Here is a 27,753-nt window from a genome sequence, read left to right as displayed (position 1 = left end):
ATGTGAGCTCAGTAGTCAAGGGAGGATTCTGGCATACTCTGCTAAAAGAACCACCAGGAATCTCTAATGCAGTGAATGAATCAAGATCCAGAACAGTGGAAAAATGAATCTATCACTTAGTGACTTGCAGCATGTAAGGAGCTGAAAGCAACTGTAGTTCCTGCTTGTTATCTGTCACAGCCAAACATAAATTGATTGGGGTTTGGTGATGTGCAGTCTGGGGAAAAGCAGTGTGATGCAAGAGGGCAAGCTGTAAACAGCACATGGCTCAAATGCTGAACAAATGGAAGGAAAATATGCCCTCTCTAAAACTTCATAAAAGGAGTGGTGAACAGACAGCAGTAAATCAAAGATACCCAGCCTCTCAGCTCCACCCCAACACAAATATTTCCTTGGAAACCCCGCTAGAAACCCCAGCACATTCAGACTTCAGGCTAAAAAAAAATGCAGAAAAAAGAAACATCCAAAGTTGCCAAGAAGTTTCTGAAATCTAATTTAAACAACCTCAAGCTGACACAGGTTTCTCAGCTTTCCATGACTGAGCTTTGCTTTGGAGCTAGTCACAAATGGAAACATTAGGCAAAGGTATGGGATCTACAGGGTCAGACCCCAGTGAGCTAAAAAAAATAAATAGTTGCAAGTCCACAGTTAGTGATCCCAAATACAGCAAACAGGAAATAGTGGACAAGACACCAATACAGAGAGGGAGAAAGAACAAGAAATTGCCTGCGTATATGTGCAAGAGCACTTTCTGGTTTAGGTGTGAGTTTTCTCCAATCACTGCAGCAAAATGCTGCATACAGTCATGTTTCTGAAGTTCTGCTGGAGACTAACTTTGTAACACCAAAATACAAGCATGTGATAATTGTTTGGAGCCCTCCAAAGCTGGTACATCAGACCAAAGGGCAATACGGACTGCTGCATGTGTCCAAACGGCTGGTTCCTTATTGCCCAACTACTTTTCTTTGTTTCTACACAGCTCAGTCCTCTCATCAATAGTTGAAAAATATTTCTGACAAACAAAATTCTTGTTCTTTTCCATCTAAAGGCACAGCAAAGACACCTGAAAGTGGGCCAAATAAGGGGAATATACCTAGATCTGATCCAAGGCTGTTGCTACTACCAGGAAAAGTAGCTGTAAGTCACTAAGAGTGGGGTGAGCAGGACACACTGGCAGCTGGAAGGAGCCAGAGAAAGGAAGTGGGATAGACAGAAAAAGAAACAGTCACTGGCTGGAGCAAGCTTGGGAAGGCGGGGGGAGGAGTACTCAGGTGCCAAAATATGCAGTCGTAACCCCATGTATAAAAATTAACTTAGCAAGAACACTGTAAGAATATACAGATGTTTACATGCACACAAATACCCTGAATTGCAAATAAACTATTTCCAAGTAAGATTTTTTTAACTTCAATTTTCAGCAAATAATCATTATGTATCCACAGACCAAAATTATCTTTTGAAGGTTATAAAATAAGAGTCACATGTACCTTTTCTAGCCAAGAACACATCACCTTCTTCTCAAGGTAACTCTTTCCATTAATTGATTCATCCACTCTTTTCATTAACTGAGTCCTGACGAAGCAATCAAGTAAATGAAGCGGACACAAAAGAACGGACACTTCTGGGGGAAGACTTGGTTTCAGGAAGGTCAGTGGTAGAGCCGGTGGGTTTAGTTCATCATCTCAGAATACCTGCCTCAAATGACACCACTGAACCATTTCAATCTGTGGCTGCTCTGATATCTGTACCTACAGTTCTTTGTGGAGCTTCCTGCTTCCTTTTAAATGCACGTAAGAGTAAGAATAGACTAGGGCGAGACAGGCAGAATAGGATCTCCTATTTGATTTTTATTTAGTAGAGAGAGGAGTCAGGGCTTGGCTTCTAATTTTTATCCCCACAATGTAGCCCCCTATAGAGCCCCATGAGGACATTATCAAATCCCTCCCACATGTTCATCATGCAACTGAACAATTTGCAGCCAGCCAATCAACCAAGCTCAGGGGCTCAAGAGGTTCTGTGACCTTCTCCAGCATACACTCATAGCCCACAGCTAGAGTCATTTAGTACTGGTGGCTCCTCTCCTTCATGTAACACCATAGGTAGGCAGAGCACTTGCTAAGGCCAGCAACTAGCTCTAACTTTACTTCCAAATCACTTGAACTCCCATTTCTACCTCCCTAGAGGGTGACTTAAAGAGCAGAGTAGACATTTTCTCCCAGCCTGTCACTGGACATCTCTATAGTGGAAAAAATGATTGAGTGTGACCCATAGGTCTTGAAATTAAAAAAAAAAAAAAAAAAAAAAAAAGCGAGAGAGAGAGAGAAAAAGAAAAAAAAGTCCCAGATTCCTCAGTCATTACTGGTTTTGAACTGACAACTCTTTGGAGTATAACATAAATGGGCAGTCCTAATTTTCAGCTAGATTTCCAACTCCTAAAATGTAACCCAACTTGAAAGTGGTGGATGCATGTCTGGAGCCAAATCAAAACACCATAAAATTAATTGTTAATTGTCTCAAAATAGCTGATTTGTGACTCAGTTTTCTTGAGTGAGCTATACCTGCATGTTCTGAAATCTGAATAAAACTACCAAAGCTGCACAAGAAATATAGGTACACATGAAAATAAAGAAATCACAAAGTTGAGGTTTTTTCTTAGAAATATATTTTGTAAGAAAACAATATTAACATTAAAAAGAAATGTTTATTATACAGTATAAAATAATTGCTTGGATTCAACTCAGTTACTTACAAAAAAAAAAAAAAAAAAAAAGCCTGAGGATTTGTATGAAGCCCCAGTTCCTACAGACTTGAGTCTTTTGCCTTCTTCGAGTCTGACTTAATTAAATAGTAGGTTTTCCCCACATCATTCTTAAAGCACACAGACAAGCACTTCAAAAACCTCTCTCATCCCTTCCCCAACAAGTTGCTGTCCCCTGTTCAAATGTGCTCTAAACACCACCTGAAGTATTTGCATCTCTCCCTTATGTCCCCTCCCATGCCCTCCCTCAGATTCCATCCACCGACCTCTTTTGCCCAAGCAACTACACAAGCAACAACACACGTTGCAGCTAGCAAGGAGTCTCCTCATATAATCTGTTGGCTAATGTGAACAGTGGCCAGCCACTGTTAAATAATGTGTAAATGGCTGAGTTGTTCTCAGCTGTCTATCCTCATAAAACCTGCAAGAATACCTCTTAAGTCTGCCATTCATTTGTCAAATCTGGCAGAAGTGTGCAGAATTTTAAAAGCTACAAGGGGAGACAAGAACAGGCAATGCAATTACATAAGCTTCACTTTTTCAGGAAACTGAGCTAAAGAAAGTCATTATTCAATTGCAGAATTCACCACTTGCAGATTTTGTTGGAGGAAAATATGCCTGGTTCAGTAACTATAAATACTCCTAATACATTTCTGGGGCTTATGTACTAATTTTTTTATTTTATTTTACACAATGCCAGCTTTGTTATGTCAATTACCCTCCAGGTTTATAAGGCACCCAGTGTCCAGCATTCTGGTATAATTAGTCACGGCATTGGTGTGATTTCGCCCCCCTCTCCAATAATAGTGACAAGTTTAAAAGAAATCTATTAAGTTAAGAAGAACAAAGATATATATTACATTTGCTAATTGCAAACAACCTCTTCTAGCTGCATTTTTTCCCATTGGGATCAAAAAGTGCACCAGTTTAACGTCTGTACATAAAAACAGTTTAAAACATTAAATATACAAACAGCAAGAGATTTTAAATATTTTGTATCAAATACTATAGGACAATATAATTTACATAATTTTTTTAACACAAAACATTACACCTGAAATATAACTTTAGATTTTACAGAATATAAAAATACATAATTTTTGTTTAAAAAATGTCTTTGCAGATTCTGGCACAACGTAATACTTCAAAGGCACACTGTATTTTGGCAATCTATATTTGCAATTGACTGTGCAACAATAATAAAATATCCTGTAATTAACCTTTTAGAACTGCAGGGCCAGATGATCTCCTTTCTGGAATGGCCCTTTTTATCAGGCAAAACCTAAGTTGAACTGTTTAGATGTTCTGCAACTCATTTCTGCCATGGTCTGAACTCTCCAACCCTGATCCAGCAATGCAAATACAGGTCTAACTCAAGATGTGAAAAGTCACATCAAATGCAATGGGATTAGTCCTACTTTAATAATCTTTGCTGTCTCAGGGTCAGAACACTCAGCCCCAAGCAAAATGGAGTCCTCAAATGCAAGCTGGGAGCCAAGGTCTGCCCTGCCCTGTTTGCACCAGAACTAATAAGGACAGCACAGGTTAAAAAGTCAGAGCAGAACTTGGAAACAGAAGTTCAATAATACTAATTTTTTTGATTTCAACTACACCAATGTAAACAGCATAATGAGTCTACTGAAGCCAGTGGAAACAAATGAAGTAAAACTGCTATAAGACTAAATCAGGAGAACTGTGTAATTTTGCCCTTCCATACATTTGTGGGACTCCCACTGGAGCCAGCACAGGACAAAAACGTGTTTAGAGATATATGGCTTATATAGATGTAATTGGGTTCCAGAAGATTTTCAGTTCTGTCTTCAAGTTGTTTCTGGACAACTCCAAACTCAAACAATTTTCAGCACGCTACAGAAAGATTCAATCTAAATCCCTAACTTTAAATGCTCCAAAATAAGTTGCTTCTTGTGACGAATCCAGTAGCAATGGGTTTGATACCTGGATACCTATCATTTCACCAGATTTTAATTTAAAAAATCCTCCTACATTTACAGAATAAAAATGAAATTCTGAATTTCCTGACCAGTATTTGGTGCTCCCTCCCTTCATCAACACATCAGAGCGCTTTATTTTAAGATTTGTCTTAATCATATATACCATCAGCTGAAGCACTCTTTTAGTCAAGTTTCCTGAAGTTTCATGATGTCTAAAACAAATATTGGCATACAGGTAGTAAAAGCCATCTTGATTAACAATTAGTTTTCCATCACTGAATGTCATATTTGATAAGTTTGCCTGGCCTTTGTCATGATGCCAGGATGTGAGGTTCACTTTGCGGGTTCCTGAAGGGGAGAGAAAAAAAAGAGAGATTATTTATAAACATTTAGCAAACCCCAATATTTAGAAAGCAATCTCTAGGTTTTCACAACCAATTAGAGTTCTATAGGCTGCAGAGAGTATCAGACAATGATGTTAAAAATTCTTAAGAAAATTTCTTTTTTTAATGCACTCCCATATTTGGCTTGCTATTTATAACTGTCTGCCCTCCCACTAGAAATGCCTGCTGGACTGTAGAACAAAACACTTGCTTGGCCTACAATTTGATTATGCTAAGCAGTCATGCAACAAGCTCTGCTAAGAAAGGGCATTTCACCTAAAATTTTATTCAACTAACAAGTTTTTGAGAGGAATTTGAAAAGAAAAACTTATCAGTCTTTAACTTGTGTTTGCAAGGGATAGCTAAAATTCTGAACACAAGTGAAACTGATAATTCCCCAAAGAGAAAGTTTATGAAACCTTCCCATATTTTGTTCTTGTGACTGTAGTAGTACTAAGGTAAACATTTTCATCTGACAACACCAAAAAATGCGGATAAATCAGTACAATTGTGCCTTTTTAGTATTACACTTAATACATTTAGTATTAAGTTGCCTAGGCTCTACATAGCACTTCAAGTATTTATGACATAACAAACCTTTTTATGAAAAAACAATGTTTAGACTTAATCCAGTGGCCGCTTATACCAGAATAAGTCTTTAAAACATCGTTTAACTCATATCCTAGATACCTAGGATAATGGTCTACATCACCATCCTAATTCATAATTTTATAGATACTTATAGCTGGACAATTATAACTATTCAAGAGGTAAACTTGGATTCTTTAGTTCTTCGAAGACAAGCTCGTGGAAGACAGATGTGACTCTGGACACATTGCTCTTTTTTTCTTTTCTTATTTTAATTTACTACAGTATCATAAGTTTCAAACTAGAAACAACGAGCTGATATTCCATGCTTGAAGGAGAACACCCCCCCTTCAAGCTGTCTTACGATGGAGATCCACAAATTAGGAAGGAAAATGATGATACTGTTCTCAGTCTCTCCACAGAACATCATGCATGAGGGAATCAAAATACACACATAACAGCTACCAAATCTGGCTACCAAAAAGGGTGGATTAATAGAATTATCATATGCAAAGAAGCATTATTGAATTCCTTCTAACAGGTACATGAAACCCTTTCAGCTCTGCACACATGATGATGGTCTGGTAAACAGGAGGCTGCCCCTTATCTGTTAGGCTGAATACTTTGCAAAGATAATGAAAAGGTGCTGAGAGATTGGAGGTGTTTGATTAGTCTGCCAGCTTAGCACCATCACTTTGCACTTACAGGTACACACATACAGGAATTGGTCTCTGGACCAAAAGACAGCTCCCAGGCACTATCATCAGGGAGCCACATTGCATTATCTCTTGGAGGTTTCAAGCTGATGTCATCAGCTTGATGTCAAATGACATCTCAGATATCATTTCATCTATATCCTACTATGGAGGCAGTGCTGAGACGTGGCCTGGCAGGAGGTCAGAGAGGCACTGAGAGAGAACATTTGAGTCTTCCTTCCAAACCTGGTCACATTTGACACTTTAGATGATTATTTTTTGGTGGCACAGTGGTAAGAGCAGTCTGCAATACCAGCTCAGACAGCATTGCTACTACTGCAAACATATCATGTAGAGGTTTCTCACAGTATTTTCTGCTGAGGAGCATGCCCTGAAGCACACATCCCACAGTCCCTCCACCTCCCTAGCTTCACCACTATCCCATTATGGCATCCACCTCATCGTAAGATGAGCCCATGCCTGCAAAAACAGAACAGGCAACAGTGGGAGAAGAATATCCTGGCAAAGCTCACCAGCATGCCCATGCAGAGGAAACACTGTCCTGAGAGCTCCATGAGCCTTTCTTACACTCACTAACACCATTATTCAGTGTAATCCACAAAGCATAATACAACCAGTGGGAATAAGCCAACTTGTCCTCCTAACCACTAGCAATTTTCAGCACAACAGAATAACTTCATTTGCTCCCTCCCAGAGGAGTGGGTTCACATATGTACCAGATGACTTTACACCTTAGCCTCCCAGTGCATCTAAATGCCTGTTTGGAATGTGCAGTACCTTATTCTCCCAACATCAGACCAAAACTGCCTATCCCTACCAAACTTTCCACGGCACACAGCAGGGCCCGGTGCCCTCCCCTCCAACCAGTGCTCACAAGCATGCTGGGGAAAAGCCTCAGGTATATTCGATTGGTTCAGAAGATGCCTCTTCGCATTTGTCTGTGCAGAAAGCAAGGATAAGTAGGGACAGGGGAACTTGAGAGAGATGAGCCTTGCCTAACTGCCAAGGGTGAGCAACTTTTGCATGTGAGAGGAATACTTTAACAGCAGTCCAGAACAAAAACCTTCTGGCGTTCTTCCACAAAGACTTAAGCAAAGCACAGGTTCTCAAAGGCAGATCATAAATAGTTGTTCCCCTATGGCTCTAGTGCAGCCAGGTAGAAATTATGCCAGCAAAATTATACACAGAAGCCATCTTCTGTGCAGTGACTCAAAAAAACCTCTGAAAACCATCAATTAAGTGGAAAAGACACCAAGATCTTAAGTCTCAGCCTGGAATTATTCAATGATTTCATTATGCATGAAATGCTATGATAGAGGTACCAGACTGCACCTCTGAAGCACTGCAGAAAGCTGAAGAAGTTGTAGAACTTCTTGTGCACAGCATTAAGTCTAGGAGAAATACTGCCCCAAGGAGGTTGAGCTATCTTCAAGATGAGGAGGACAGGCTAGAAATCACTGCTTAGATCAGAAGAGAGGCACTTAGATATGGGACAGGAATGTATCTCTATGATGGAACAGAAGTGCGTGCTGTGACTGCCTGGTGGCACACTGGGTAGTTGCTAGGCAGATTTTATTTACCTGACAAGTAAATTTTTTAGTTGTCAGTCTTAAGCTACAATTTTGAAGAAATCTTTAGTAGGAAGGCATGACTTCCTGCTGAAAAAAGGAAGGGAAAAAAGGGCAAATAGGTGCTACAGTGGCTCGTAATTGAGAGATAGGCTCTGGGTGAAGTTTGTTCACACTATTTTGATGTTCGAGTAAATACACATCATTCATCCATGGTCAGGTAGAGGGACAGGCCAAGAGATGATGGGAGATGACGCTATCTGTTTTAAACAGAGGATCTGCAGAGGTAACTTCTGGCAATCCCTTATTAAAGGGGACTAAATTATAAAGCATTAAATTATAATGCTGTGATTGTATCAGCTAAGGCAGACGGGCATTTTGCCACAATTCAGAGCTCCAGCCAGCAGCAGAGCACAAGCATGCTATGGTAGGAGTTCTGTCATGCAACCTTTAATGGAAGGAGCAAGCAAGTTCTCAGCACTTCTGGTGTAATACAACCAGATTTGGAGACATCAAAACAATCAGTACACCAAAACACAGGAAGTGGAGAAAACGAGCACACACATTAGTGCCAAATCAGCAGTCCACATATCAGCAACTCTGACACATAACCCAAGCTATGGGATAGTCAGAAATACTGCAATACAATATCTTCTGTGAAATAATTTACTTTGGAATCATGAAAAAAATAGCACAAGGTAAGTCAAGTTGACAGAGAAGAAAACAGTCGGGGAGATAATGATTAAGACAGTCTTCCAGACATGGAAAAAAGCATGATTTAAAAATTCAAAATAATACACAGCCTTTCTGAAAACTAAAGACAAATAAAAACAGCATCTTGTATATTTGTGAGCATGAACTAAGACTACTACAAATGAGTTCAATAAAATTAGTCAGCCTTGTTTTGATAATTTGTTTGCATCATAGTAATGTTCAGGTATAAATAAAGCCTGAAGAAAGGACCAAAGCACTGTTTGCTCTAAAAAACTCTGTTGGAGGCAAAGGGCAACTAAGTCAAACCTGCAGCTGTAAATAGCTCAGAATACTACAGCCCTTCCTTAGACAGCTAAAGGTATTAATTCACACCCCAAATGATATATTTAACATTTATATTTATTTCTGTTTGTGATTTTCTTCTTTAAACAGGGACTATTTCTGTAATCAATTTATAAACCAAAATTCACTGTTTTCATTTAAAACCTAGGTAGCATTTATAGTGAGCTCTGGTAAAAACCAATGAGCAAGCATCCAGCTCTAACCTAAGGCAGCAAACCTAAAAAATACACACAGCAAGCCAAACCACTACAGCTTCTGCCGCCAAATGATGGGTGGGGACACCAAGATCTGGGAAGGGTTATTTTCCCCCCTCCCTCACACTATCCCCTAGCTGCAAAAGTCCATTTGAGGCTTGATATTATTGTGGACCAGGTCAAAGGAAAATGTTCTCTCACAGACACTGTTCAGTGTCCCTTCATGAAGGGTGTTCCATAGCAAACTACTTAAAATCCTGTTTGAAAGCGAAGACTTTTTTTTTTCTGACTCTGTTTATTCTGGGTCAGAGTGATGACAGTAGAGAACCTTAAAATACTAAGAAAAGATCTATCCAGCCTCACGGATGGCAGAAAACAATTTAGAAGGGTTTCAGACACGGAAGGTAAAAAAAAATCAGGGGGAAAAATAAATATTGCCATTAGCAGTCAGAGAAAACAAGATAGGAGAGGAAAAACTGGTGCTTTATGCCCATCACTAACCTCTACACTACCCAGCCAAGTGGGTATTGCCTCATACCAGTAAGCATGATACTACAGTGCCTCACCACCAGAAGGTTCAGGGCTCCAGCTATCTATAAGAATACAGCCCCTCACTGCTACAATGCCCACAAGGACCACAGAAGCTGTGCTCATGATTAACATCCTGGCAATGCTCCAAAAGAGGCAGAAGCCCTATGTGCCAGATCAGAAGGGAGTATGTCCAGCTCATAACGTTGGTAAGGAGTAGATCTGCTCCAAGGAGAAAGCTTGCTGTCACAGGCAATGTGTTTCTGTGAGTTCCTGCTGCCTGTGCTTTTGGAAAAAAAAAAAAAAAAAAAGAAGTGAAGGGAACAAGAAAGAGCAATGTCTCCCTTGCCATTACCCATAGATGTGCTATGTCACTCCCTTGAAGGTTAATGCAGCACTGCACAACACTAAAAATTATCAGCTGCTAGCCTGGATAAAAACACAGTTTACAGCAATATTCAGGTAAACAGCAAACAAACTCCCCACAGGAAAAGGTGGATTTCACAGACTGTGACACTGACATACTCCACTTCTGCAGATGTAAGTCATCTGTCTCTATGATTAGCAAATTAATTGAAACCTTCCAAAGACAAAATGCCACGACAAGTTTACTGATACTGAATCTTCTATTACAGACCTATGGTAAAAGTAGGTCAAAGCCAAAATCTGACTAAAATAGAAGCTTGTCAGGAGGCATTTGAGCTAACAAGAAAGCTTTTGGAAGTTCTGACTGCCATCTGACAAGCTGTTTAAGCTCTCTGCTTATAAAGCTCTAGATCTTGGCAATGCCAATGCACTTGAAAAAATCCTATTCCTCCAGGCAAGAAGCTGTACAGAATTGCTTTGCCTTTAAACAGAGCAAGAGCAAGGTATTACTATGCAGGCTGCTAAAATCTCAGATTTCAAGTCTCAATACAGCATTCCCCTTTGGTTTGGTTATATAAAACAGAAAAGCAATGTGCACAGCTTAATTAACAAGGAGTTCAGCACTGCAGAATGTATAAATCTTCAGAGAAAGAACACAGTGGTGATCAATGCACCCTCCTATCTTAAGATCCTCTATCTGATAGCTTCAGAAAAAAATCTGGTTTACTTCTACCACACCAGTTGTTGTGTTGAGAATACAGAGAGAAAAATCTCAACTGACAGTGCCCCGGGCAAAAAATAAAACCATTCTAACATATCTTAAAATTGTAGGACTGAATCTTTTCCTCTGGAGAGTGTTCCAAGGCAGACTCATGTCTTGTTCTTGGATATTGTACTAACAAGGATATTCCCAAAGCCATCCGAATACCTCTGTGTAGAAAATAAGAGCTTTGGCAATATAAAAGAATGCCATCCTCTTACCACAGGGGCAGATAAAAGCCACAAGAACACGTTTTCCCCCCTACTCAATTGCTCAAAAACATATTGCATCCAAGTCAACACACTGTTGCTCACAGTCCTACCACTGGACTACATGGATGCACACAGACCCTTGTGAAGCTTTGGCATGTCAGAATGTTATGAGGGCCCTGGAGTCTTATGTGAAAAAGTCTACACTAGTCCTGCAACATAAAAGTGGATGGAATATGATAAAACCTTTCCAACGTGCCATCAGCAGAAGGAAACGTGCTATAAACTCAGCCCTATGCTATCAGAGTGCAACATACACACAGAAGGCAGGGAACTAGCAGGGAAGTTATAATAATGCCATTGGGACTGCAATTCTAGATTTTCCACACCTCCAAATCAAAGATGTGCTTCCTTTAGGGCAAATTCTTTCACTGATGGGCACCTGGCCATGCATGTGCACTGCGGACTCATATAAGATTCTCAGCTTCTAGATCCACCCTGAATGCTGTGTCACCCAGTACAAACCCCATTACACTTCAGCACTCAAAAGGAGTGTTTCTGCAAAGGGTTGAACAGGTGGACACAACACATGCTTGAATTTTACAACAGAAAACAATGCATTTCTTCAGCTGACAGCAGGACAAAAAAAAACACTGACTCCGACTCAATAGAAGGGAAACTTCTTCCCAACTGCATGATCTGTATTCTGGCTGATCTTTGACCTGATATATACACATATGCAGACAAGGATATATGAGCACATCTGTGCATGTGTGTGTGCATACCTATAGATGATATCCAGTGTGAGTGAAAAACTCTGGATGGGCCCTACAGGCCAAAGAAAACGAGAAACTTCAGAGGAGAGCATTCAACACAAGATCTTCCTTCCTCACCTGATGACAGCACAAAGGGGTAGGCCAAGCCCTCAAAGGTTAATTATGAAAACTGGTAATTTGAAATGCCTTTCAGCACACGACTAATACAAAGGGGAGCCATCCTCCCTTTGACATTACCCCTGTTGCTTCTGAAATCCTTTAATGTATCCAATCTATTCTTGCTATCAAAAGCCATTTCTGAAATCCCAGTCTGTTGCTGGTTTTGCTGAACTATTTTCATATCATTATTCACTGTTTAATGCACTTATAGTAGTATTGGAAGTATTCACTTAAAACTGAACTTACCAGATGGAATATTCTTATCATCAATAATGAGATGGGCAAACGGCTGCTTCTCAGGTTTGTTTCTCTTGTACAGTTCAAGTCCTAACGCCTCCATCGCAGCTAGAGATAAAAGAATTGCATTATCCCAAAATGACAATTTCAGTGGAACTAAAACATTTCTTATTCATAAAGCAGCACCTACCTTTTTCTGGTCTTGGTGACGTTCTTCCCATGACACGCTGGACTTCCTAAAATGAGAAAGAGCCATGGTTTTGATGTTTTCTTGGTTTTGTAATGTTGTTTAGTTTGCACATTTACAATACTCTGTGCATATATCTGGGAATATTGTTCCACCTACATTATATTCAGATGTCTGGGTTACACATAATGTCAATCTGAGAATGCGAAATATGAACACACACAGTTTAGCTGCCACAATCAAATTACTTCCTCAGTCCAATCTTCTGATAAAGGTGGATAGGAATGATGGTGTGTATGATCACTTCATTATTTACTGAAGTAGTGGTGACAGGACATTTATAACCTTTCCTATTTACAGCGCTTGGATTATTTTTCCAAGTATAATGGAACAATGACTAATAAGAAGGCATCACATCAAACTATGGAGTTAATGAACAGATTTAATTACTTGGGGTCCAAAAGTAACGAAAGAGACAGTTCTACATATAAATTAGTGTGTAATCACTCTAACAACTAAGGAAAGTAACCTCTGAATTTCATTTGTGATGAGGTAAATGAAAACCTCCATTCCTCACACCTGACCACTAAAAGAAAGTTGCAGGATTGCAAAGCTCTACAGTCAAGGCTCACTTCTAACAAGGTACGCAGGAACTGAAGGATTAAGCATCTTCCCCATCTGGACTGGGCCAACTGGACTGGGTATCAGAATTCAATGCAATTCTTCAAAACTACAGATGAATTTTAACGTGAATGAAACTCATGTTACACAAACCCAAGAACATCCCAAATTGAGAACATCAGGCACCAAAAAAAGCTTTGGTTTTAATAATCCACACCTGTCTTCCTCTTGAGAAAAAGATACAAACGGCAGTTTTCAAAAATCTAAGCAGCCTGTTTTTCTTACAAGCATGGACTGTGTCTTAGTAATATTAAGTTCAATACTCAGCTCTGTCCCCTTTGTCCCCATGACTCTCCGTTTTCTAAAAAATAGGGGTAATAGTTTGTTATTCAGAATACCTCATACCATGGAGCCATCCAGAAGACATTTAGTAAAAGGAAACATTTTGCTGATGATAGCAAGTCATGTCCTCTTTGAAACCTAAGAGTGGTCCTTGTTTCATCTTTATGCCACGCATACTGCTGTTTGCCTGATTCAATCCATGTATATGCAATACTTCTCAGATTTGGCCAGATCAGCAATGTTCCACTGTGCTCTCAATCACTGCGGTGTTTTAGAATGTGAAATCCTGCTTTAAAAACACCTGAAGTCCTGCTTTTATGTAATTTTGCAATCACAGTGAAGTCTATAATGTCTTAGCCAATGCATTTATTACTCTCACTTTCCCCTTTCAGTAAGTATTTAAATGTTAAACCAAAATTAAAAGCCACAGCAGTATGGAAGTTGTATTATGACTATCAAAGCATAATACTTCAGCAGAGATATGCTGATTTTGTAGATAAGAATCACAAAGATGCTTATTTGCAGTAGAGACAAGAAGAGAAGTAGAAGAATCACAGGTTCAGAAGTAAAACTCGTATCCACCTCCCCCGTTTACATTCACTTTAATTCTCTGATCTTCCTACTTCAACGTCAGTTCTAGGAGTATGAAAACGAGGTTTAATTCTAGGAGCTGCACACCACGCTAACCACACTTAAGCAGAAAATAGGAAGGTGACAAGAAATTGCAAGTACCAGGTACTGTGAAAGATGGTAAAAGACTCTGAAGAGAACAGGACATAAGGTACGAAGAGCCTGGGAGACAGACCACCACACTCAGAGATTACTGCAACACACTTATCCCCAACCCTTTCCTTTGAAGGGGAAACTTCTTTGTTTTCTTGCCTTCTTAATGAAAACTTCTCAAATGTCGAGTTTGCTTGCTTTCATATCCTTTCCTTCTGGGGCATGTGATAATGTTCTTGCCTAGGGAGCCTACTGGACGTATCCAAGAAGAACTATGTACATTTTAATCTCCTATTATCTAAACTGATACTAAAAAAAAAAAAAATTCCCATGGTTGGTAGCTGCTCAGCCTTTGAAATCCCTGAACTAGTCATCTGCTATTCCACTCCTAACTTAAATTTTTCCTAGGAGCAAAGAGTTCTGCTTCTTCACATTTCCAAAGATGTTCTATGTTAAGCAGTGAGAGATCCAGTAGCCTGACTCAGCTCATCTTCCATGCAGAAAGGCTCTGGTCCTCATGAAATGTGGTCTGAGCTGCTTTCTAACTGTTGGTGGTGCTGTTCCTCTGCAGCACCACCACTTGGTAAGCAGAACAGCTACACGGGTAGACTTGGGTCCACAACTCTCCTTGTCCTGATGGTCTCAAGCCTACTTTCCTGTTTCCTAGGAGCATGTCTCTCTGACAGGAACACTCTCTCACACTCCTCTTGAAGCTATGCTTTTAGAAATTAGGAAATGCAATTAGGAAATGAAGGTATCATTACATCAAAAAGGAAATTATAAGTGTGAGCTCAACACTAACGCATTGAGAAGAGTTGGAGGCTGGCTTATGTTCACTGACTCTTCTGTGTGCTTGTCACTGGATTAGAAGTGGCAAGCCTGTGGCCAGAAAACAGAAATCCTCCATCAGCTCTCTAAGCTCTGGACTAGTGTCAAGTTCTTTACTTGATTCTGACCAGCCCCACAAAATTGATATTCCTTTCTGTTACATTGCCCAGGCTTCCAGAAGGGAGATGAAACAAATGAACTAGTCCCTATAAAACAGATATGGAGTTGTGAGTTTACTCATGAAGAGTAAGTAGTTCAACACTTCTTGATCTTTTACTGCATGTTTCTACAGTTCCAAGGTGCTGACACACAAACTACCTTAGAAAAACATTTTACCACATACTTCCTTCTAATCCTGAAGGACATTTTTCACTGGGTATCTGAAGAAACCCAGATGTCTAAAGATATGGGATTATAAAAAAATCTCCTGGCATTCTTACTGCAAGGAATTAAGAGCTATGATTCTTCAAATCTTTAAAGTATCAACTGCATTTTTTAGCACCTGAATGTCTTTAAGCATCTCATACTTAATCATAATGTAGACTCCCATTAAGGAAGCAGAAACAGCTCAACAGAACCTGTGACTAAGAAACTGCTATAATGGCACAAGAACTACTAACAAAATATTACCAGCGATTTCTCCTAAGACTGCCATCCACAGAACTGTGATACCAAGCTGCTCAGTTATTTTTAGCAAAACTGTACACAATAATCACACCACTCTGTTAGTCTTATGATAAGCTACTCTTGTACACCTTTGTGTAATTTGCCCATTGCCAACCAAATCAACTCTGCTGACCTGCTTCCCACACTCCAAACTCCTTCATACAGTCACTGTTTACAAAACAGACAAGTAGTTAGTCACAAAAATGAAAAACATGTCTTCCCTTCATCCAAAAAATTGAAGATGCCATTAAAAAGCTCCAAAACTTTCACATTTTAAAGCTAAAACTCGTGCTTTAAGTGTCTGGAAAGTTGGGAACTGCTCTTTTCCTAATCCACAGCAGGTTGCAGGTTTTACCCTTAGCATCTCAGCAAGTTCAAAGCAAAAATAACTCTTGCTCTACATATCCAGTGTTGAGGATGCAGAGACAAGGCCATAATTGAACACATGATATTTATGAAAGGTTTTTCATCTCCTTTGGCTTTTACAATATCTCAATATCTACTTTGAGCAGCTATAAGGAGCCTTTTGAGACCAATGAGAAGTTCTTTGGATATTCATGTGGTTTTTCATCTGTGATCTTTAAGTACAGCTAAGTACCAGGAAGAAGCATCTGATTCTCTTGCCGGAAATTCAGCAATTTGAAGAACGCTGATCAGGAAGGAAGTGAAATAGAAAGTACATGAACCAATACTCATCAGACTACAGTTTGGAGAGCAGCAATACAATCTCTACCCAAATGAGTAGTCTATTGTTTGCAGGGAAAAAAAAAAAAAAAAAAAAAGGCATGTAAGACTGTAGGATGGAAACAGCGAAATTTTAACAACTTACAGCAATCACTTGTGAAATCTTTACTTGGTCCATAACTATGTGCAGTTTAAATGTCTGCTAAGTATATAGATCTCTTTACAAGTGCTACCCTGGAGGTCTAGCAAAGCACTCTGTTGCCATGTGGGAAGACTAGCTAATGCCTGAAATCCCCAAGCTGCTAGAAGCTGGGAGTATTGCCAAGAAAAGTTACTTATGGATTGACCAAAGATATGTTTGTAGTCCTTTCTACTTCATGCTCATAACAGGCTTCATAAGGACTGTGGTTAGTGCATCTGGACTGCCAAAAGGTTTTTAGGGTTGCATGGAAAAAAAATTAAGCAAACAGACAGGCTAAGAAAGTATATTATTTGTCTGTTTGAAAGTTTACATGCCCTATTGAAAATATGCTTTCTACTTAGTAAGCTGCTCCTTAAGCAGAATTTTTATCCTGAAATATGTTAAGGAATTGGTCATTAGATTTTGATTAAAAGAAAAATCTTTAATTATTATTTTTTCAGGAGACAAATATTTCTAGACCTGATCTTGCAGCCCTACTACACTGGCTTTCCTAAGAGCACTTTCATTTGTAACATCAAGATTTAAGTACTAGGTCTACAGGTGTGCAAAAAAAAAACAACAGATGAGAACCGGTGCAGTAAGCCAGAAGCTGTAACCAAACCATAAACCTGAGCAAAAGCAAGTTGTCTATTTTCATTTCCTGAACAGCTTGATTTGCAAAAGACAATATATTTAAAAAATCATGAAAGAGAAATGGTATTTTAGTGTTCCATTTTAGTCACTGAACATGCTGCCAGTTCAAATAAGGATACTGGTTCTTAAAACACACACAGGTTAGATTCTCCTTCAGGAAAGTGAAGAAAGCACAGACAACAAGAAACCTGTTTAAAGTCACATTTGCTGCATCCTCACACACAAAAGACTAGCACAACTGCAAGTAAGCTTTGGCTGCATCTCTGCTCTTCATTGCAGCAAGGGTGACTGAAATGCAGAGTTTACAGATCATGATAACGTATAATTCCGCCTTGACACTGTTACTTTCACTTCTCTGATACACCGAAAAGATGCAAACATAGCCTCAGGTGATCATTTTCCTATCTACTTTTTTTCTCTGTCATTGATACAAGATGACAAAGCATCTAGAACACTGGTGCAGCTGCTCAATACATTCTGTTACACTCAAATGAAATTCAGAACCTACTCTGGCAAGGGAAATTTTATTGTTCTCAAACTAATGGTCAACAGCCAGAAAAGTTATCCCTACTCACTACTTATCCTGGCCACGGACATTGCAGCATTTAACTTCCATCCAGACTGGCAGGATATGCAGCCTCAACTAAAGCCAATGCCTTTGTTGAGTAACCAGCAGCAAGTGACCAGAATACAGGGCTTCCCATTGACTTACAGTAACAGGCTCCTTACTCTGTCATGGGAATCACATGAAAAAGCAGTCTAGTACCAGCACACAGCACAGATATTGGTGTAGCACCAGAGTCTCTATAAAATGCAGGAGGAAAGAACTAATTCTACAAACTTAACCCTCTGTCTGCCCCTTAAGCTTTTGAGGGAGGTGGCTAGCAAAACAGACAAGACATGGGCTGCTATGTTTCTTTGTGTTTTGTTCTGTCACTCAGGATTCTCTGTTAAAAGCAAACATTACATTAGTGCAATTAAAATGCTACAAATTTAACTCAAGTACAGTTCACTCTAAAGTATGTGAGTTCAGCTCAAATCTAAAGTAGTTCCCTTAATCAAAAACTGCCAATTGTATGCAGATGTGAAGTAGTAAAGTTATAATGGACCTGATAAGCCAGGAAAACCAAATACCATAGCAGACATTCAGCCCATAGTTAAACTCTAAACACTGTCGTGAACACAAAAAGGGATCAAAGCCAGTAACTGCAGAAAGAGGGGACTGTGACATATATCACACTTGCTTAGGCTTCCTCATTAGGGCTGACTTTTTTAGCTGGCCACTTTTGTTATTCCTAAGACTGCCCAGTTATCATGCTGTGGCAAAGTAGGTCTTCTGCCAGTGTAAGAATGATCTGTACAGAACAGAGAACTGGAAAAGTAAGCAAAAAAAAAAAAAAAAAAAAGGAATGTTATCCCTCATTTGGGGTTGCAGAAAGAGTAAGAAACGAGCCAATGCAAGCAAATGCTATCTCCTTTGTCCTTCACACAATATTTTGCTTGCTGATGATCTTGACTTAGGAGAATCTTGTCAGGAACAGTCAGAAAGACTGCTTTGAAAAAAAGGGTGTCACTGTTCTTTTTTTTATGAGCATCCAAAGTGTTCGCAAACCTATACAAATATTAGCATAAATGACTACCATTCAGGCCTATCCAAAAGTCAGAATGGCTAACCAACTAACTGCAATCAGTTCTCAGTACAACTTCAAGTCTTCCTTTCTTAAAAAAAATAAGATAAAACGTGTTTGAATATAGAACTGGTTAGCCACTACCAGATTCATGAGTAAACACAGTATGATCTTGGATGAAACTTCAGGTGTTTGAACACCAGAAAATGATTTATAGAACTTACCTCTGATGTTGGAAAAAGTTCAACCAGACCATGAAAGAAAGGAACACACAGTCTGTACCACTTACCTTCTGCACAGCCCTTTGGAGAGCCTGTTTCATATTTCTACATGATTCTGGCATCAACTTCATTTCTTGACTTTCAAAGGATGCATCATGTAAATCTGTACTTTCTTGATGACCAAAAAGTGTTCTGACACAGTGTGCATGTTCTTTTGAAATTCTAGTAGGGTCCATCTGAAACAAAAACAGAAGCACAATCACAGTTCTAAGTGTCAGGGACACTTTTCAACCATCTAAAAGCTTGGCACCTGGCTAAGTTTATTATCTAAATTTTCTTTGTAAACAATGAAGAGAGAAAAAGTTCCCAACATTGAGGTTTATTTCATCCAAACGTGAGACAGGATATGTGACTTTCAAAAGTTAAAGATAAATCCCATTCTTGCAGTAAAATCAATTATCCTGAATTCCATTTTTCAAACATTCAATGCAATATCACAGTTATTTTAACAGGAAACAAAGTCATCCTACCTCTAAGAGCTATCATTTGTAAAATAGCAAGTAGAGAAACTTGGGGAAAGTATGTACAACACCTAGCACATCATTTTCAAGAGGAGAAACAGAAGTTTTCTCATCACTGAAGCTATCAGCCAGTTATCACAGAAACTCTTTTGTGGATGTACTGGTTGTGGCTGGGATAGAGTTAATTTTCTTCACAGTAGCTGGTATATGGCTGTGTTTTGGATTTGTGCTGAAAACAGTGTTGATAACAGATGGTTTTGTTACTGCTGAGCAGTGCTGACACAGAGTTATGGTCTTTCCTGCCTCTCACCGCACCCCACCAGTCACTGGATTAGGGGTGCACAAGGAGCTGGGAGTGGACAGTCTGGAACAGCTGACCCCAACTGACCAAAGGGATATTCCACGCCATATAGCATATAAAGCTGGGGGGAAAAGAAAGAAGGGGACAACATTTGGAGTGATGGCATTTGTCTTCCCAAGTCATCATTTCGTGTGCTGGAGCCCTGCTTTTCTGGAGATGGATGAACACCTGCTTGCCTATGGGAAGTAGTGAATGGATTCCTTGTTCTGCTTTCCTTATGTGTGCAGCTTTTGCTTTACCTATTAAACTTTCTTTATCTCAACCCATGAGTTTTCTCACTTTTACTCTTCCAGTTCTCTCTCCAGCCCCACCAGGGGAGTCATCGAGCAGCTGCGTGGGGTTTAATTGCTGGCTAGGATAAAGCTATGACAGTGGTAAGAGGTATTGCTACGTAAAACAGTCACCAAGACAGCAAAAGTCAGAAAGACCAAAAGATGATTAAACTGCATCGCAAAACACCTTTGCTTCACTGGACCAAAACTGATTAGCTTAGAGTATCTGCAAGACATTTTTAGCAGTCTTTATGACTGAAACAAGGATACTTTAAAATCCTGAATTCTATCAGTTAGATAAACTGGAAGATATTCCAAGCATTAGGATTGTACCTTCGCAGAGTTTAACTGCATAAATGCTATTTAAACCATTTCACTCTGTCTTCCCATACTCCATATCCTTTACAGTCAAGAGATATTAACAACTGTCTCTCAGAGATGGCCTAAGACTCTCAACGGTTGTTCTAAACTTGTATTCATTCCACTTTTACTTCAGGTTTGAAATAAGATTTATGTCCCCAAACTTTTGTCTAAGTTCTCTAACTGTATCAGCTGGCCTGTTAAAGAACATTTACCTTTCTGATTAGGTGGAAGAAACAATTTTGTTCAAGAATTTCAAAAGGTAATACATTATTTGTAAGCCCAATGAAGGAATATCAAGACTTTAAGGATAGTGCCTGACACGTGTTCAGTTTCCTTTAACATTGTGTGAAGCAAAACCGAACATCAAAAGGAAGTTTTGCAGAACACAGAACAGCCAGAGTGAATCAAACATGTTATATCATTTGTTCACAGGAACATAAATTCGACTCCCCAACCCCAAAAAAGAATCAAGTTAAAAAGCATAAGGTTAGGATTACAGAGCTGAATTTAAGTCTACGCCAGCCAGGCAGCCATCCAACAGGCACACACAGCAGAGAAACATTTGTTGCACAGACAGCGGCACCAAACGCTGCCATCCTTCTGCTGAAGTCTCCAGATGGAAGCTGTTTGCCTCATTCATTCAGACCAATGCCAGCCCCTGTGACCTGGTTTATCTGTCCTAGTCACCCCTACAGCTTTGGAATGAAACAGGTCATAAAAGGTTCACCTGAGGATCAGAATATGCCAGTTTTGAGCAAAGGAGTTGCAATGAGTTACAGAATGGCTTAGAGGCAGTAACATCTTCCTATGACGGCCTGACACAGCTAAATCCAAAAGAAAATCCGTGTACAGCCACTGCAGCTCTATGAATTAAGCACTAAAAACTACACTAATGCCTTCTGAAGTCAGCTAGCACAGTGCAGATTCATTAACTACTTAAGCAGATCCAAACCAACACCTCTGTGCTCTCACCACCTTCACCACAGAATTTAATTCCTGGATTTCATTCTCCTAAATTAATAAACAGGGAGGAAATTCTGCTGACCTAGTTTCCTGAAATATTAGCACCCTAAAAACAACTCACTCCAGGTATCAGACAAGCATCAGAGCCAGTACAGGAAAAGGCATAGGAATGAAACAGCAGGAAGGCAGTCCTAGCTTTAAACAACTGTAAAACTGCACCCTAAAAGCATCTCTCACAGTATGTTCCACTAGTATTCAGAACTCATAAAATCAACTGTAAAATAAATAAATAAATAAATAAATAAGAAGCACAAAATGTTTACCAATGGCTGCTAAAAGCTAGTCAATGCAGAATGACTTGGGTTGGAAGGTACCTTTGGAGTCCAGTCTCCTGCTTTAAGCAGGATCAACTTGCAGCTTAGGTCAGGTAGGTTAAGGCATCTAGACAAGCTCTGGGGAATTTCCATCAGTGTAGACTTTCAACCTCTCTGGGCAAACTGTCCTAAAACTTCACCACTTCTCATGTGTAAAAACCCCTGGGTTTGATGCCCAGCTACAGTTCTCCTTGCTGCAATTTATGACTGTGCCTCAGGTTTTTGCTGATCGCTTCTGAAGAGCCTGACTCTCTTTAGGTAGCTAAAAAACAGTAATTAGCTTTCCTCACTTTAGTCTGCTCTTTGTTAAGTTCAAAGAATACAGTTCTCTATTCTTTTATATATCATGATCCCTACCTATCACAGTGGTCTTCTGCTGGACTCTTTCCAGTTTGTTGATAAGCCTCTGATATGGTATTGGGAAACTCAAAATAGGACCCATTATTTCAGATGTAACCTCTTATGTTGGTACTGTTAGAGACCTGAGGGAATTAGGGTCTCCAACAGGATCTGGGCACCTTAGCCTTTTCCCCTCCACACAGATCACAGGATAGAAGATAGAAAGCTACAGTAGATAGATACTAATAGATACTGCCAATAGATACTAATTTTTATAAGTAATTCTACTGGTCAGAGTATACTGTCCCAGTTTGGAATTTATTAAAACATACAAAGCAGAAAAGCAGACAAGAAAACCAGGTTTTACAGTTTTTGAAATTTGTAAAGCATCCACCATGACAAATCATGACAGCATAGACTTACAGCTATCACCCACCAACAATCACTCAAATGTGTAACACAACACTGCCGGAACAGTAACAGCAGATTGTACAGAGTCACTTGCTCAGATTACAGTTTTCCTGCTGAAGGCCTAAGACAGAAAGCCAGCATCTCTGCACCTACAGATAAAAAACGGAAAGCTCAAAGGAAACACTGATTTCTTAAACAATTTAGAGCTGTGAAACCCATCCTGACAAAAAGTGCAAGTCTCTAGAGATTTACTGTTTGATAAGGTGAAACCCTGATCTTGGGACTAGCTAACCTACCTGTTGCCCTTAACTTTTTCAAAGAATACACAGTCTTCACCCATTTAACCATGAAAATTACCTCACTTGTCTGAAAAGGCATTCTCAGAAATTCTGTATCTTATATCTTTACAAAGAATGTGTTCTGAACTGCCATGGCAGCAAAAAAGCACTGAGATCAAAACTGTAGGCATGAAGTGATGCACAGAAAAACTTTCAAGGAGGTGTTTTGAGAAGAACTTCTAAAGAACGAGAAAATGATTATGAAATACCAGAATGATCTACAGGAAGCACCTTGTTAACTTGCAGGGCAGAGACTTTCAGCATAAAATCCTAAAGATCTAATACCTGGAAGAAACATCAAAATGAAAACAAAAATAATGGAGAAAACTTTATAACATGTGACATACCCTAAATGTCCTAGAGGAATTAAATAATTTAAAGAGAGGAGTGTCTAACTTATCTCTTTCTATCCATTATGTCTGACCTTGAAATCAGATCAGATCATTCAGTGTCACTTGATTTTCATCTCTCATCATTCTAGTTGCATTTCTGTGCTCTTTTCAACCAATTCAGGGCAGACAAAATGAACTCCAGCATAGTGGGTGAGATCAAATGAAATTACAGAATTAAGAACCAATTTCCTTATGTAAAAAGATTCAGTTTGGCTTTAAAAGACAATACATTTCAGCCACCTTTACTATTCAATTTTGCATCAATTATGAGACGTTACAGTATCACATTCAACACTTTTCAAAACTTAAAACCACTTTCCAGACTATCAAATATCACTCTGCACTCCATGATCTTTCTTAACCACCAAAAGGGGGTTCCTCCAGGCTTCCACAAAAATGCTAACAACCACAATCAAGCTCTTTTTTTCTGTTAGCCACTGCTCTACAATGCTCACAGAACTTGGAAGTCTTGAAAGGTAACTGTCTAAAAACATAGACAACAAAAATCAGAATTCCACATAAGAATGAAATGACAATTAAAAATCTGATTTATAGGTCCCCATTTATCCAAGTGTGAACTCTTCAATATGGTAGAGCACTTAACATTTGTATAGCCTTTTTTTAAAGGGGAAAAATGTATACTCTTGGAGTTCTACATTTAACTATGGGAGATAGACACCCAGCCCCCACATTTGGATTTGCAGAACTTCTAGTTTGTTCCAATGTTAGATGAAATTCCTCCCGTTTTATGATATAAGTGCACTAAGAAAATAGGTCAGAAATAAAAGCTTAAAAGCTAATCCTTTGGGGATATACTTCAGCATTTACCAGTGCAAGTTAAATAAACTTTGCTCTCTCACCTTGTGCAGGTTCATGAGTCTCTATTGAGCGATGATTTCCAGCTGCTCTGAGCATCTAACTACATTTTCATAGCATTCTAAGTAAATTTTCATGGTATTTTTATCGATAATGAGCAAATATTCCTCATAAAGTATAAGCAAAATAAATGCTCCAGACCAATAAAATCGGATACTGTTTAATTTCTTGGATTCAGTACACTGCACAGGATAGACCAAAAAGCAAAGTCAGAACATCCTAGTGTTTTTATATTTCAGAACATTATTTATGAGAATATGGGTAAAATTCAATTATTTGCTTTTTTTCCTTTTTCAACATACCAGCTCATTGTCTCACTTGCATTGCACTGCATTATTTCTTGGCCACAAACATGTGTTTACCCGTGAAAACCTAGTGTCAGTCTTCGTTATGTGTCTTGTGAAATTCCAAATGCTCAAACCACAAAATAAACAAAACTAAGGAAAAACCAAAACCTCAACTATTGTCTCAGCTTATATTGTGTCATGATCCAGTCCAAATGATTTTATGCAAATACAGACAAAATGTGTATGGTAAAACTGAGTCAGAGTTTATTCAGACTCTTAGGTAGAGTTTTAGAGAGCTTACAAAATGTATAATTTCTTAGTATCGGCCTAAAGAGTCAAATCTTTCTAATTCACATTTGGCTAATTCACCAACCAAACAATTCAAATCTTTTCAAGTACAGCCTCAACTATTAACTTCTCAGTTCTCTTATTAAAGTATAAATTCAGATAGCTGAAATTTGCACTGGAAAAGCCTAATACAACCAAACTTGACAGAAACCAAGAGAAAGAGGTCCAATCATGTCCAGTATAAATAGAACAATCTCTAAGAGTGTGAAATCAGAATTAACTTTTGCAGGACCTACTATATTTTTCATCTATCTTATTTCACAATTAGAAATGGGGAACAAATATGGATTATTATATCTTATTATTGTGAATTACGAACTTACTTCAAAGGTATATTTATTAATTTGTTTTCTCCATTACAAATTTTTCAGGCAATGACTTCAGTCAAGCCTACATTGAGCTAGATCACCTCTTTTAGATGTTTTGGAAAATCGAGTTTAAAAAGGACTCAATTCAACAGCATTACTCCAAATCTCCAGGAAGAAGAAACTAGCAAGTAAATTAAGCTGTTAAATGCAGAATTATTGCTGGACGATGCAATTTTTTAAATCAAGGAAGCAGAAGAAAAATAGTTCTTTTTACCCTTTGTTAGGCACATGTGAAGCACTGGCATGCACTTAACAAAAAGAGTCCTTAATAAGGGGCTTAATAACTTTGATTAGCTGTTTTAATTGCAATGGCTCTCTAGGAACTAATCAATGTATAGCTGTGCATCTCTGAGCTATGTTTTGACAAGAATGTCTTTTCAAGTTCATGAACATCTGGAATGAAAAACATTCCCTGTCAGAAGTTGAAGTACATATTCATTTATTTAACTGTCAAGCAAACAAACAGCTTTAAGCTATTTTAGTCCCAGAAATTAAATGTCACTCTTCTGAAGTATACAGGTTATGATTAACTAAGTACTGTATTGCGGTTCCATTTTATTTTTGTAAAAATGGGAAAAACAAAGCCATCGTCAGTTAAGAAAATACAAAATGGTCTGCCTAATACACAATCAGCAGTGCTACTGTATATTTGATACTCATTCACCTGTTTAAGTGGGTATACACTGGTACAACATCTGTTTTCAGAGTGCACTTTTTTAAGAAATCCAGCCTGCTACATCAAGATCAAGCACCTCTACCTAGAAAGTAAACTGAAAGAAACAGGTTTCCACTCTCCACTGACTTCAAACGAAAAGCACTCACAGCAGAAGTGCCACTTCCATGAAGGCAGTGAGACCCACATTAACAAACCTAATTAGCATCCGACATTAAAGCCAAGCAGAAATCTAACACTTAGCCCTGAGAAGTAACTAGCTGGCAGCTCCCCACTTCCTCTGAGAGGGCTCAGCCTTGCGGGGTGAGAGATGTAGCAGCGAGAGAATCCAGGCAGCCGAGCTGTTTCCAGGAAGCAGGCTCCTCTTCTCTCCGAAACCCTAACCGCTCATCACCTTATCTCCCCCTACAGCGAGACTTCCCCGTGCTCCTTTCTGCACGCATCGCTGCCTCCTCTGAATCATCCCCTCGTCGGGCTTGCGGCCTGGCAGGTGAGGGGCGGCTCTTTCCCAGATTCCCAGAAATCCCCAGGATCCCAGAAAAAGCTCCTGAGCTGCAGCGGGCACCTCTGGGCGATGCCAGCGAGCGCACTGACCCCGCTCCTCTGCAGTGCCCCTCTGCAGCCTGAGAGACAAACCACCCCAAATGGTGATGCGTGACGACCTTTTCTTTCTTTAAAGCCACTTCTCCGGCTGATGAAACGTTCATGGCAGCCAAAGACCTCAACTATGTCAAACTCCTCTCCAATGGAAAACTGAAAGCTGATCATGAAAAACCGAAGCCCTGCAAGACTTCAGGTGAAGGATCATTATTAAGCTGTTTACCGAGTCGGGAGCCCCTTATATCCGCTGAGAATCCCTGTACCCCAACACGCACCCACAACCCACAGCACTATGTAGAACACCTCGGGCTGAGCAGCTCCAGTGACCGACCAGGCGAGAGCATAAGCGGGGCAGGGCACTGGGAGCCCATCAGCCCGACCTCTCGCAAAGCTGGACCAACTTCAGAGGCAGATAAAGATGTTCTCCGACTTTTGTTGTTGTTGTTGCTGCTGTTTTAATTAATCGCCTCAATCGCATCGACACGAGGTCCTTCCCCTCTTCTGAAAGGTGCGAGGCGGTCGCACTTCCCACGGCGGGAAGCGCCGGCCCCCGCACCCTCTCCCGCCGCCGCCCGCGGGCGCCGGCGGAGGCGCCGCTTACCTGAGCTCGGAAGTAGAGGAAGAGGGCGACGCTGCAGACCACCTGCCCCAGCCCCAGGAGGACGAGGGCGGCGAGGAGGGAGCGGGAGGCGGGCGGCGGGTGCGGGTGTGCCGGCAGCGGCGGCGGTGGCGGCGGCGGCGGGGCGCTCTCGTGGGCGGCGCCGCTGCCCAGCTCCTCCGAGCCGCGCAAGTACTTGGTGTAGTCTCGGCTGGCGCGCCGCATCGCAGCTCCGCTCCGCTCCGACGGCTGCACACAGGACTCCACGCAGCTCCCCAGGGCCACCAAACAACCCCACAGCCCCGGCCAGGCACCTCTTATAAACTGGGCGGCCAATCAGCCCCGGGCGGCGCGCCCCTGCCGCCCTCCTCCTGCGCCCGCCCGCCGTCGCCACACACATCACCGCCGCCCCCTCCTCGCCTCCCCTCCTCGAGCACCGACCGGCCCCCGCCGGCCCGGGTCGGGCCGGGTCTGTCCCGCCCCTGCCCCCGGAGTCCCTGCCCCCCCCTTACCCGGGCTCATCGCCCGGCGGTCGCGGTCGGCGCTGCTCCTCCCCTCCTCCATGAATGAGCAGCGCAGGCAGACCTGCCTCCGCCAGCTCGTGCCCCTTCCTCACCCTTGGCCCCACTCAGGTTTGCACTGCGCCCAGGCAGCTCCGTCAACTGAGGCCTCTCTGAGCCCCTA

The 27,753-nt window shown here is 40.4% G+C and overlaps 1 protein-coding gene across 1 annotated transcript; it reads right to left on the bottom strand.

Moving 5' to 3' along the window:
* Window positions 1-3,882: 3,882 nt before the first annotated feature.
* TNFSF11 (TNF superfamily member 11) lies at window positions 3,883-27,294 on the bottom strand. Its single transcript, XM_050332650.1, has 5 exons — window positions 27,073-27,294; window positions 19,054-19,221; window positions 12,441-12,486; window positions 12,260-12,358; window positions 3,883-5,058 (listed from the first exon to the last, which is right to left on the bottom strand). Exons 1-5 carry the CDS (start codon window positions 27,292-27,294, stop codon window positions 4,637-4,639), a joined length of 957 nt encoding a protein of 318 aa, XP_050188607.1. The 3' UTR covers window positions 3,883-4,636.
* Between the last annotated feature and the right edge of the window lie 459 nt (window positions 27,295-27,753).

Source organism: Myiozetetes cayanensis, unplaced genomic scaffold (assembly GCF_022539395.1).
Source record: "Myiozetetes cayanensis isolate MyiCay16 unplaced genomic scaffold, myiCay2020 scf5-8, whole genome shotgun sequence".
NCBI classification, from domain to species: domain Eukaryota; kingdom Metazoa; phylum Chordata; class Aves; order Passeriformes; family Tyrannidae; genus Myiozetetes; species Myiozetetes cayanensis.
This window is presented reverse-complemented; position numbering and strand designations above follow the sequence as displayed.

What these genes read in the sequence shown, in the direction of transcription:
- TNFSF11 (XM_050332650.1), bottom strand. Translation starts at nt 27,294, where the DNA reads ATGCGGCGCGCCAGCCGAGACTACACCAAGTACTTGCGCGGCTCGGAG. An exon ending in GTCACCAAGACCAGAAAAAG is followed by an intron (nt 12,359 to 12,440) that starts GTAGGTGCTGCT and finishes TTTTATCTCTAG; the next exon opens with CTGCGATGGAGGCGTTAGGA. An exon ending in TGATAAGAATATTCCATCTG is followed by an intron (nt 5,059 to 12,259) that starts GTAAGTTCAGTT and finishes TCTCCCCTTCAG; the next exon opens with GAACCCGCAAAGTGAACCTC.